The sequence below is a fragment of the Trichechus manatus genome, unplaced genomic scaffold (assembly GCF_000243295.1).
Source record: "Trichechus manatus latirostris isolate Lorelei unplaced genomic scaffold, TriManLat1.0 scaffold00103, whole genome shotgun sequence".
NCBI classification, from domain to species: domain Eukaryota; kingdom Metazoa; phylum Chordata; class Mammalia; order Sirenia; family Trichechidae; genus Trichechus; species Trichechus manatus.
Window position 1 is genome coordinate 2,428,076 of NW_004444039.1, and position 12,014 is coordinate 2,440,089.

General features: G+C 46.2%; 1 protein-coding gene across 1 annotated transcript in view; it reads left to right on the plus strand.

The window, feature by feature from the left end:
- Nucleotides 1-319: 319 nt before the first annotated feature.
- The window catches only part of PHACTR1 (phosphatase and actin regulator 1), a 322,629-nt gene continuing 310,934 nt past the window's right edge, over nucleotides 320-12,014 (plus strand). The window contains exon 1 of the mRNA XM_023737446.1: nucleotides 320-773. Within this exon, the coding sequence (XP_023593214.1) occupies nucleotides 521-773 (253 nt within the window). The 5' untranslated portion in view covers nucleotides 320-520. The remainder of the gene's footprint in view (nucleotides 774-12,014) is intronic.

Consider the following 12,014-nt stretch of genomic DNA (forward strand, 5'->3'; position numbering starts at 1 on the left):
AGAACGGTCATTTGTTCTGGCCCAAGAGAGGCCCTCGCTTTCGCCCCGAGGGCTCCCAGGGCAGCTGCCTGGCAAGGTCCGTCTTGCTTTCCTTGGGCAGCGGAGGGCTTGAAGACGGGGAGAGGTAGCTGGCGCGCTGCCCTGGAGCTCAAGAGAGAGGGAAGGGAGCTGCAAAGCCAGGCGGCTGGAAATGGCTGGGGCTGAGATTTGCGGAGGGGTGGGGCTGCGAGGGGAGGCGGCACCAGGGAGTCCCCGAGAGGTGGGAGTGGAACGTCTCAGGTAGCACCGAGCCGCGCATCCCGGAAGCCCTCCTGCGGCCTGGGGACTTGGATCGGCTCGGGCGGCGAGGTTGGCGAGGTCGAGACCCTTTCGGCGCCTTCCCTAACCCGCCCCGCCTTGGCTGCTGCAGAGCAGAGACGCCGTGCGGGGCGGGGCGGGGGCATGGTGGCGCGGCGGAGGGGCGCGAGGGCTAGCGCGCGGGGGCCAGAGCAGCGCCCGGCCCAGGGCGCCCGGGGGCCGGATGGCGGAGCCCACGCGCGCGGTGAAGCTGGAGAGGCTTTCGCTCCGCTCGCCCGGCTGCAGCGAGGGCGCGCTGCCAGGCGCGAACGCCCAGAAAGCCCCCAAGAAAGCTTTTTATTTTCTGAGGATGAAGCCCCTGAAGGAGCCCGCCCCCACCACCACCACCAACGTGTCCTTTGTGATCCACTGTCAACTAGGCAAGGAGATCAAACACATTTGCAGCCCCTGCAGTCGGGGGGAGGACGCCCGGGACGGTGAGTGCCGGGGCGCGTCGGGGTGGCAGTCGCGGGCGGCAGAGGGGACTCGGCCGGTCCGGGGCTGGGGGCAACGCCGCCGTCTGCCGCCTGGAGGACTCCGGGGACATCTGCCCTTTACCCAACCGCGACACACGCCGCCCTTTGCCGAGCGCAGCCCAGAGCCAAACGCAGATCGCTTCCGTGCATATACCATTCATGTATATGCTTCCCCAGAAGAGGATGTGGAAACAGTTACAGGGGCAACTCGGATGCGGTCTTAGAGGATTTGTTTGGAGCAGCACTATTAAGCTTTAAAAAATTATTACACCTGCTTTTCCCTCATGGGCTTCTTAACTGTTCTTCCACCCGGGATAGCATCGCGTTGGCTTTGCGGGGCTGCGTTACAGATGTGGGGCTTGGGGCGGGGGTTCACTTTGGAGAGGTGGTTTGGCCTCGGCGGCGCTAAGCGCCCTGGGGACTTGTGGAGTTGTTGAATGATGCCTCTTTAGAGTAAAATATGGCCGTGAATTTTGGTGTGCCGCTGCTGGCCCCTCTTGGAATGATGCCTGGCGACCAAATGTGGGGAGGTGGGGGAGGGGACGCGCAACGGCATCTCCAGGTGAGCCGAAGAGCTCCCGCACATCAGATCTGGAGTAGGGCCGAGAAGGGATGCCGGGATGCCGGCGACTCAGGGCAGAAGAACCGGAGGAGGGACGGCTCGGCACGGACTGGGCAGCAGCCTCTGCCGAGGTGCAAGCGCCTGGCTGGCGGTGCGTTTCGCAGGAGCCCCCGGACGGCTCAGAAGCAGCTCTCAGAGCCCACTCGGGAGGGTCACTGAAGGTAGGGCAAAAGTTTTCGGCAGCAGATTTCACAGGGAAAGCATTAGCTGCTGGCCAGCCAGCAGCTCGTCTCTTCGCTGGACACTGCTACCTCCTTGGGCAGGCAGATTTTCCTATCGGCCAGGCGGGCTTGGCTGGTTCCCTTTGGAAGAACAAATATTATTTAGGGTCCGTCGGTTCTTCGCCGGCCTCTGAAGTGCGGAGTAATGAAGTGACTGTGGCTTGGCTAATGTCTTTTCAAAATTAGAGTCCTACTAGCATAATCATAGTTTTTCTTTGATTCAACTGCAAGAGAGGCTGTGCAGGGCGGCTGTGGGCGTCCAAGAGGAAAACTGGGGCTGGGCTGGGGGAAGGTGGGCTCCCAGAAGGCACTAGGGCTGCTCCCGTTTGATTGCTGGGAGGGTGTCCCTTTAGGGGGAGCACACACTTACTTACATGTGTTTGGTTCTTACCCGCGCTGTATGCGTTGAGGACACTGAGACCTTTGGAATGTGAGTGGATTACTGGGATGAGGCAAAGCCAGACCTTCCCATGGAATGTAACGTAGCCGGGATGCACGTGATGGAGATTACTGAAATGTAAATCTCTCTTCTGACTGAATTGAACACCAACGGGCTGCTTCTGCAGCCTTGGGAGTTTATTTCAGTTAATATCTTTACATGCTGCTACCGCAAGAAAAGGTATACGAGTACACTCGAGGACGCGTGTTTACATATGCAAACACACGTTTATACTGCGAACGTGTTGGTATACACTGTCATTGGACGCAGGCATGTGTTTTAACCGGCAGCACATACTTCTTGTAATGTGCATCGTGTCTCCGACCTCAAGTACTTCAGCACGTTCTAAGGGGCTCTGTATGGATGTTCACATATCAGCTGAAATGATAGAAGTTCTTAATTTCAAAGGATTCGAGTATAGGGAAGACTAGATTGAAGTGCCTCATTTTCACCTCATTCTACACTGCTACTCCTGTCTACCCAACGTGTGGTGCCCACATTGAATCACTGGAATAGAACGAGGCCAGGACTTTAACCCTTCTGTGTTTATGCCCAGAGCCCGAAGCAGCAGTGCCCACTGTACATGGAAGGAACAGACAAAATAATTTCCACTGTTTGTGAGGATTGACCTTGCATCATAGTTTTTAACATGTGGCTGTTCTGTTAGATTAGTTCTCCAGATGCTGTTTATAATTGGAGTCATGTTTTCTATATGCCAGAGAGCCAGCTGGAAGCGCGTGGTAAGGATTGTAGTAATGCCAACACATTTCCCCAGTGCCTCTATTTGGTGAGACACTCTGTAGAGGAAGGTGTTTCTTATGGTGGGGTGCCCCTGTATTGTGTCCGGCACTCCTAAGTGTGCCTGGTCCCTCATTCAGTATGGAGGAGACCATTTGGTGGCAACCAAGGAAAAGTCTGATCCATCTAGAAGGCTCTCACTTAAAATTTTACAAAGGCATTTACCACTGAGTTTTTCTTATTCTTAATTTCTTCATCTGTAAATTGGCAGTTTTCAACATATTTAAAGTATATTTTAATCACTTTATGTTTAAAGACAGCGTCTAACTGAAAGTATTTGGCTGATGTAGATAAATTTTAAAAGAAAAAATATTGCTGGCTAGTTGAGCAGCGTATAAAAGGTGAAATTACATTTTTGCAATTGTCTCTTGTGCTTAAGAGAAAAAAACAACAGTAACAGATTCCTGTTAAAGATGCTTTGCTGACCTTATTTCAAGAAATTCTATATTTTAAAAACGAAACCTGTAGAATGCAGTTCACCATCGGTGGCTAACGACTAGTTTGTATTTCCCTCATCTTTGCTGATGCCTGTTCTTCTGCCGGCTTTTAAGTGAATGGCAGATTGGAGATACTCAACAGGAAGGCAGTCACAGAATCAGGTAAAGACTCATAGCGACCGTATAGGGCAGAGTAGAACTGCCCCATAGAGTTTCCAAGGAGCGGCTGGTGGATTCAAACTGCCGACCTTTTGGTTAGGAGGTAAAGGGGCCAAAAGCAGGGGAGCAGTAACTTAACTGTGCTCACAACAGTAGATGTGACTCAACCCTGGTGTCGTTTATCCATAGAGGGAACACGAATACTAGTTTTTGTCTTAATTTTCTACGACCCCGCTCTCTTTCCAAAGCTGCTATGGTTTACTCAATATAGATACAGAAAAACTTGTACTTTAGAAATACAGTAAAAACAAAAAAAACCAAGCAAGTTATTTCCCTTTCTGTACTTGATTGATTGACTTCCTAATAAAAATAAGCGTTTCCATGTATTGAAGGCGTACTGTAGCAGACACCTAAGCTCGATGCATAGAATATTTCAATCCTCACAGCAACGTTTCTGCTAAGTGAGTGGGGTTATTCTCATTTTTCAGGCAAGGAAACAAGCTCGTATAGCACCTTGTGCCAAAGGCCGCAGAGCCAGTATAGGGAAGAACCAAGATTCAAGCTCTTGTCGGTTTCACGCTAAAACCAGCGAGCTTTCTACAGTGCCATTGAGTTGTTTTTTTTAAATGCCATTTTATCTGCCACCTACATTGAATGTCGAAAGTTAAGCCTCGTTTTTAGTGTGTGCTGTATACATGGGGGGAGCCCTGGTGGCGCAGTGGTTAAAGTGCTCGGCTGCTAACCAAAAAGTCAGCTGTTCGTACCCACCAGCCGCTCCTCAGGAGAAATATGTGGCAGTCAGCTTCCCTAAAGATTCTAGCCTTGGAAACCCTACGGGGCAGTTGCATTCTGTCCTGTAGGGCTGCTGTGAGTCAGAATCTACTTGATGGGATTGGGGTGGGTGGGTATATACGTAGAGTCTAATAAACCAGGTTTGTTAAAACAAGGAATTAGAAGGAATTAAGAATTTCCTGGTATGTTTAATTTTTTTTTAGTCACCTTACCCATTTGATGTAGAGGCTGATTTTAGTAGGAATGGAGAGAAAAATTTACACCTAAAGAGATTAGAAGTTACGTACAGTGCATAGCAACAGGAAATATAGCTAAATTATCACTAATTTATATTGGATGTCAATGGGAGAATGTGATTTAATTTACAAATAGTTAAAAATCAGCTTTTAGGGAGAAATCCATTCTAGAAAGAATGATGTTTCTGTATATAACTTCACACACATTTTCCATTTTGAATTCTTTTGAGTCTATTAATTATGAGAAATTATTTTAGGAATTATAACTCAATAATTAGGTATTAAGATGCAGTTTAAAGTAATTTTAATTGAAATAAAACTTCAGATTTCTAACAGATTTTTAGAAATACGTTGACGCCTGCCAGTCTTCTTTTGAAGTGCCACATTTAAAAAGTAATACAGTGATCAATAGATTTAGAAGGAGGATGTATCAATTGCAACTGTACTCCATTCCTTTTACCTGTGATTAATCAATATTTCAAGGTTGTCTGCATTTCACCAAATATGATTCCTGTTCTTTAAGCACTTCTTGTACAAATTTTCTAATCTGTTTGTCCTGCTAGATGGATTTCCAAGATTTGTTTTAGGGCTTAGAAGTATTTATTGTGTTTTCTAAGGAGCCCTGGTGGCTGAAAGATTGGCAATTTGAACCCACTCCAGTGGCTTCACGAGAGAAAGACCTGGCAATGTGCGTCCATAAAAATTGCAGCCTAGAAAACCTGTGGTACAGTTCTTGTCTGTCACATGTGGCCGCTGTGAGTTAAAAACTGACTCCAGGGGCACCTAACAACAACAGTGTGTTTTCTGATTGATTTCAGTATGAACTTTCAGAATGATGACAATTTGTCATAAAACTTTTCAGTGATGCTGACTCTAGGGTTCATTCAGCAAGACAGCCTGTTAGAAGAAAATGCCTTGTGAGTTTCCTCGGGTCAGATTCCTCATTTTGCAGGTGAGAAAATGGAGGTGCAGAAAGGTTAGCCAAAGTCAAACCACCATTTGGTGTCAGAGCGACCAACAGAACCTGTCCCTTGACGAGGGAAGCAGTTTTGAGGAGTGGTTCAGAGCTGGATCCTGGAATCTCACTGCCTCTTTTCAAACAGTGGCGCCTCCACTTGCTAGCTGGGTGACTTCACCCTTACCCTTTGCCGTCGAGTCGATTCTGACTCATAGCACCCTTATAGGACAGAGTAGAACTGCCCCATAGGGTTTCCAAGGAGCAGCTGGTGGATTCGAACTGCCAACCTTTTAGTTAGAAACCGAGCTCTTAACCACTGCGCCACGAGGGCTCTGGGTGACGTTAGAAGATTACAGTATTATTAACATATGGAGTTGTGAGAATTAAATGAGATAATTGGTAGAAAGCACATAGCATGGTGCCTGGCAAGAAAGTGCTCGAGAAATATCAGCTGTGATTCCTACCATTTGTATTATGACTGCAAAGTCTGATTTTGTCCTGCGTTGGTTTCTCCCACCATACCTCACTGCTTTGCCTCTTTTGTAATTAAAATTCCTTGGATTGGCTCCAAGACGAAAACACAAAATTCTACACAGTATTTAGCAGTTAAAATATATATTTCTAATAAGGCAAGTGAAGTTAGAGACTGAGAAAAACCCCTTTAACACTGCACGTGTTGTCAAAAATATTTTTTTGTTTTAAAGTTGAAACAAGCATTACAGGTATATTCTAGGTAGAAGGATTGTTTACATATCTTAATTTATAATGACCAAGCATTTTTTGGTCAGTTGAGTTATCAACAAGAGGCAAGGTGAAATCCAGTTGTCCCTCAGGGAGGAAGCGAAACGGTGAATAGCAGAGAGGAATACGGAGTTACAGGAGAATTCTGCAGACGTGAGCTCAGTGGATGCTCATAGGGAAAAGGACACTGTCTTAGTCACCTAGTGCTGCTGTAACAGAAATACCGCAAGTGGATGGTTTTAACGAAGAGAAGTTTATTCTCTCACAGTCTAGTAGGCTACAAGTCCAAATTCAGGACATCAGCTCCAGGGGAAGGCTTTTTCTCTCTGTCGACCTTCCCTTTGGTGTTCCCCCGGACTAAGAGCTTCTCTGTGCAGGGACCCCGGTCCAAAGGACACGCTCTGCTCCTATCACTGGTTTCTTGATGGTATGAGGTCCCCAACTCTCTGCTTGCTTCCCTTTCCTTTTATCTCTTGAGAGATAAAAGGTGGTGCAGGCCACACCCCAGGGAAACTCCCTTTACACTGGATCAGGGATGTGACCTGGGTAAAGGTGGTGTTACAATCCCACCCTAATCCTAAGTAACATAAAATTACAATCACAGAATGGAGGCCAACCACACAATTCTGGGAATCATGGCCCAGCCAAATAGATACACACATTTTGGGGGGGACATAGTTCAAACCATGACAGACACCTACAGAGTACTGGCCCTGAACCAAGGGGTAGATGCTGGGAAACTGAGAGAGACCTGCTTCCAAAAGGCAGGAGAACCTAGAAAACGCTCTAAAGCACCGTGTAGAGGTTATGCGTTGTTGTTGGGTGCCATCAAGTCAATTCCCCCTCTTAGTGACCCTATAGGACAGAGTAGAACTGCTCCATAGGGTTTCCTAGGCTGTAATCTTTACGGGAGCAGATCACCAGATCTTTTCTCCTGCGGAGCCAATGGTGGGTTTGAACTTCCGACCTTTTGGTCAACAGCCGAGCGCTTAACCATTGCCCCACTATGGCTCCTTAAAGGTTGTGTAGAACCATGAAAAGAAGGGTAGTTGCTGAGACAGCAGGAAGAGAGATGGTGAAGGGCCCAGTAGGATGTTAGAAACTACAGGCTGGGGGATTCTAATTAAGAGGGATTCTTATCATCCTCTGAAGGTCTTGTGCACTCAGGCAATTGAGCTGCTGACTCATTCTCTCACCTTTGTGTTTGTAAAATCAGTGCCCTGGTGACCCAGTGGTTAAGAGCTTGGCTGCTAACCAAAAGGTCGGCAGTTCAAATCTACCAGCTGCTCCTTGGAAACCCTATGGGACAATACTACTCTGTCCTATAAGGTCACCATGAGTCGGAATCGACTCAGTGGCAGTGGGTTTTGGTTCTGTGTGTAAGGCCCTCTGCTTAGGGGTAGGTAACAAAGAGGCGCAACAACCAGTTTGAAGTGGAAGGAGAGCAAACTGCTGAATTATTGGAGGAAGCTGTTAACTGTATGAAGGCGGGAGGGCTTCTTAGAGGAGGTGACATTTGGACTAGGACCTAAAGGAGTTTTCTAAGAAAAGGAGGGAAGGGCGTTTCTGATAAGGAACAAAGCTTATGCAGATGATCTAATCTGTGAAAGGGCATGCTTGGTGTTTTCTGGAAGGAGGGATAGTTCAGAAGGTAGAATGCGTGGACGTGGAAGAGAAACCACGAGTTAGTCTGGAAACATGTTGGGCAATGCGTCTTTTTTTTTTTTTCCAACCAGTGTATTTGTGAAGCATTTTCTGTGCCATGTTAAGCATTGGGAATATAAAAATCAAAAGCTAGTATGCTCCTAGCCCTCAAAGATCTTCTAGTTTAGTAGAAGGAGACAGACAGGTAGATACATATGTTCACAGAGGTCTTAAAAGTGTCTGCGAGAGAAAGGTGTTGTTTGGGAGGTAGAAAAGAGAGAGTGGTAGGCTCCACCTTGGGCAGGAAGGAGGTCAGGAGAAGCCTTGCGCAATTGACAGAAGGGTTCGGATTTTGCCCAGTAAGCACGGCAGAGACCACAGGGATTTTAAGCAGAGCTGGCATGCTCAGGTTACATTTTTATTTTTTGAACTTTTATTCTGGAAAATTGTAAACATAAGCAAGAGTAGACAGAATTGGACAGTGAACCCCATCATCCTCATCACCCAGTGCCGAGGCAGGGACCAGATAAGAGAAAGGTTCCCAAGACCTGTTACAGCTTCTAAGAAAGAGTATTCCAACACCTCGAGCAGTTCAGTGTCAAAAGACCAAGAGTCTGCTGTTTTGTTACAGACTCACAAAAACACCCAGTGGCATCTTCAAACACCTGAAATTCAAAATCATTTTGCCTAATTTTTAGCATGACTTTGAACTCCTAGGTAATTACTAAAAATTCCCCCTCCACTCTAATATCTTTCTGACACTTTATAGACAACATCTATACATATTAACTTGGTTTAAAAGAAGAAATATATTTTTTTAAAAAAGAGTGAAATCTATAGCTTAAACTATGCCCATATACCTCAGTGAAAGAAATCGAATGACACTGAAAGGATTAATAGATAAAATGCATACCTAAAACTTTTACATGAAGGGGAGGGATCAGTACTTGTTTGCTGGCTCCAAACAGTCATTTCTGTAGTTTGCTGACTCCTAGGAATGGTAAGAACCATTTGGATTTGACTGGACTTTTGGAGGTTGAAGAGCTGTCTGAAAGGCTGAAGAGAGGGGGCATGGTAAGCCAGTTAGGGGCTGCTGTTGATGATTTGTAGATGTGGCTCTGCTGTGGGCCAGCTCCAAGATCTGTGCCAAGTACAGTCAGATCTCATTATTCATGGTAGTTATGTTCGATAAAGTTGCCATGAACACGGAATTAGGGAATACTGACCCATTGCTCCTAGAGGGAATACAGGGTTAGGTCTGCGAGCCTCTGGTCACAACATTTTCATCAACCAGTCTATACATAACCTTGTTTTATGTGTGTTTCTGTTTAAAGAAACCTTATTTAATATACATTGTTGATTGGTTAACATGGAGCTCATGGCCAACAGCAGTGTAACTCATGCCTGAATGAAACTTACCTGATACAGCTGTTTTCTCTGTAAGGCCCATCACAGCATTCTTTTTTTTTTTTTCTTCTCCTCTTTATTTGTTGTGCTTTAGGTGAAAGTTTACAGCTCTAGTTAATTTCTCCTGCAAAGATTTATACACATATTGTTCTGTGACATTAGTTGTAATCCCTGTAAAGTGACAGCACGCTCCGCTTTCTACCCTGGGTTTCTTGCGTCTGTTCAACCAGCTCCTGTCCCTTCCTGTCTTCTCATCCTGCCTCCGGACGGGAGCTGCCCATTTGGTCTCGTGTATCTGCTTGAACTAAGAAGCACACTCTTCAGGAGTATTATTTTATGTTTTATAGTGCAGTCTGATCTTTGTCTGAAGAGTGGACTTTGGACGTGGTTTTAGTTCTGGGTTAACAGAGTGTCCGGGAACCATGTCTTCTGGGGTTCCTCCAGTCTCAGTCAGACCGTTAAATCTGGTCTTTTTACATGAAATTGAGTTCTGCTCCACACTTTTCTTCCACTCTGTCAGGGACTCTCTGTTGTGTTCCCTGTCAGGGCGGTCACTGGTGGTAGCTGGGCACCATCTAGTTCTTCTGGTCTCAGGCTGATGGAGTCTCTGATTTGTGTGGCCCTTTTGTCTCTTGGGCTGATATTCTCCTTGTGTCTTTTGTGTTCTTCATTCTCTTTTGCTCCAAGTGGGTTGGGACCAGTTGATGCATCTTAGATGGCCCCTCGCTAGCTTTTAAGACCCCAGACACCACTCACCAAAGTGGGATACGGAACATTTTCTTAATAAACTTTGTTATGCCAATTGGCCTAGATGTTGCCTGAAACCATGGTCCCCAGACCCCAGCCCCAGCTACTCTGTCCCTCAAAGTGTTTGGTTGTGTTCAGGAAATTTCTTAGATTTTGCTTTAGTCCAGTTGTGCTGACTCCCCTGTATTGTGTGTTGTCCTTCCCTTCACCTAAGATGATTCTTGTCTACTATTATCTGGTTAGTGAATTTCCCTCTCCCTCCCTCCCCACCCTCGTAACCATCAAAGAATGTTTTCTTCTCGTTTAAACCTTTTCTTGAGTTCTTATAATAGTTGTCTCATACAATATTTGACCTTTTGCAGCTGACTAATTTCACTCAGCATAATGCCCTCCAGATTCATCCATGTTGTGAGCTGTTTCGCGGATTTGTCATTGTTCTTTATCGTTGTGTAGTATTCTGTTTTGTGTGTGCACCATAATTTATTTATCCATTCATATGTTGATGGTCACCTGGGTTGTTTCTGTCGTTTTGCTATCGTGAACAGTGCTGCAGTGAACATGGGTGTGCATATATCTATTCATGTGATGGCTCTTATTTCTCTGGGATATATTCCAAGAAATGGGATTACTGGATCATATGGAACTTCCATTTCTGGCTTTTTGAGGAAGTGCCAGATCAATTTCCACATCACAGCCTTCTTGCGCTCAGAAACGTTTGACAGCACTTCAGCACTGCATGTGGGGGCCATTTTAAACAGAAAAATCACCAACAGAGAACGCAAAAATGCAAAAAAATGTGGCACGAAATAGATCATGAAAAGGACACTTGTCTGCAGCCTGAGAGCCGAAGCAAGAAGGGAGAGCATCGACTTGTTCCCATCAGCTGTGAACGTGTGCACTGGGTGACTCAAATTTTTCGCAGCGCTCCACATGTCCAGGAATGATGGCAGAAGCCCCACAGGTATTAATTTTGGGGTTACAAATAAATTTTATCGAGTTGGGAACTTCCAAATAATGGAATTCATGAATAATGAGGATCCACTGTAAGTAATCGTGTTGAAGGCAATGAGCTGAAGGGGAGCCTGTTGAAGACAAATAGCCAGGGGACGGGGAAAGGATGTCTTCCCTTCAGCCTACAGGTTGATCAAGGAGAAAAGAAAATGTCAGGGAGGTGAGAGAACCAGGAGCTCGACAAGAATTCAGTTGTTACGTTAGAAAAGAAGAAATGAATTGTAGAGATTTTCTGCTGGGGAGCGAATCAGCCAGAATGTTAGCCGTAGACCACGTGTGAGAAATAACACGGCAGTTCCTTTTCAGTTGTACTGTTGCTATATCCAAGGCCAAGCTCAACCATCTTCCAGGGGAAGGATAGAAGATGGTCATTCATTTACTCATGCAACAAGCACTTATGCCCACAGTGAACTTGCTGTGCGGGCAGAAAGGCTAAGGTCCTGCCCTTAGAATAACTCACAGTCTAGCAAGGGACATCAGTGTGATGGAGGTAGGGTTAGGGTGCTGTGATCACACAGATGGGGGACCTGTCTCCTTCCTGGGGAGAGAAGGCTAGCAAGGTCATTTGGGAGGAAATGACACTTGTCCTAAATTATGAAGGATGAGTAGGATTGGCCTGGCAGAGACACCTGAGGGAAAGAATCACTCAGGGCAGGACGGAGGGCATGTGCAGAGAAAGGTTCAAATGTTAACTCCTAGTGGCAGAACTCTTGTCTCGAACAGCACCACACACCTATTGGACGCTTAATAAAATGTGCTGAATACACGTATGAATTCATTAATTTTGGGTTTGCTCAATAAATGTTTCCGTTTAGTAAAGTGACTGCGAGGACCGTGGTTTGATATGGCCAGGGAAGAGGATGTGGACTTGGCAGTAGCGAGAAGGGAACCAGGAAAAATGGGCTGAGGCTGATCGTGCAGGGCCTTGGACGCCATGCTGAGGAGTTGGGACTTGCGCCATGACGGAATGCAAGATTCCCTGGAAGATGT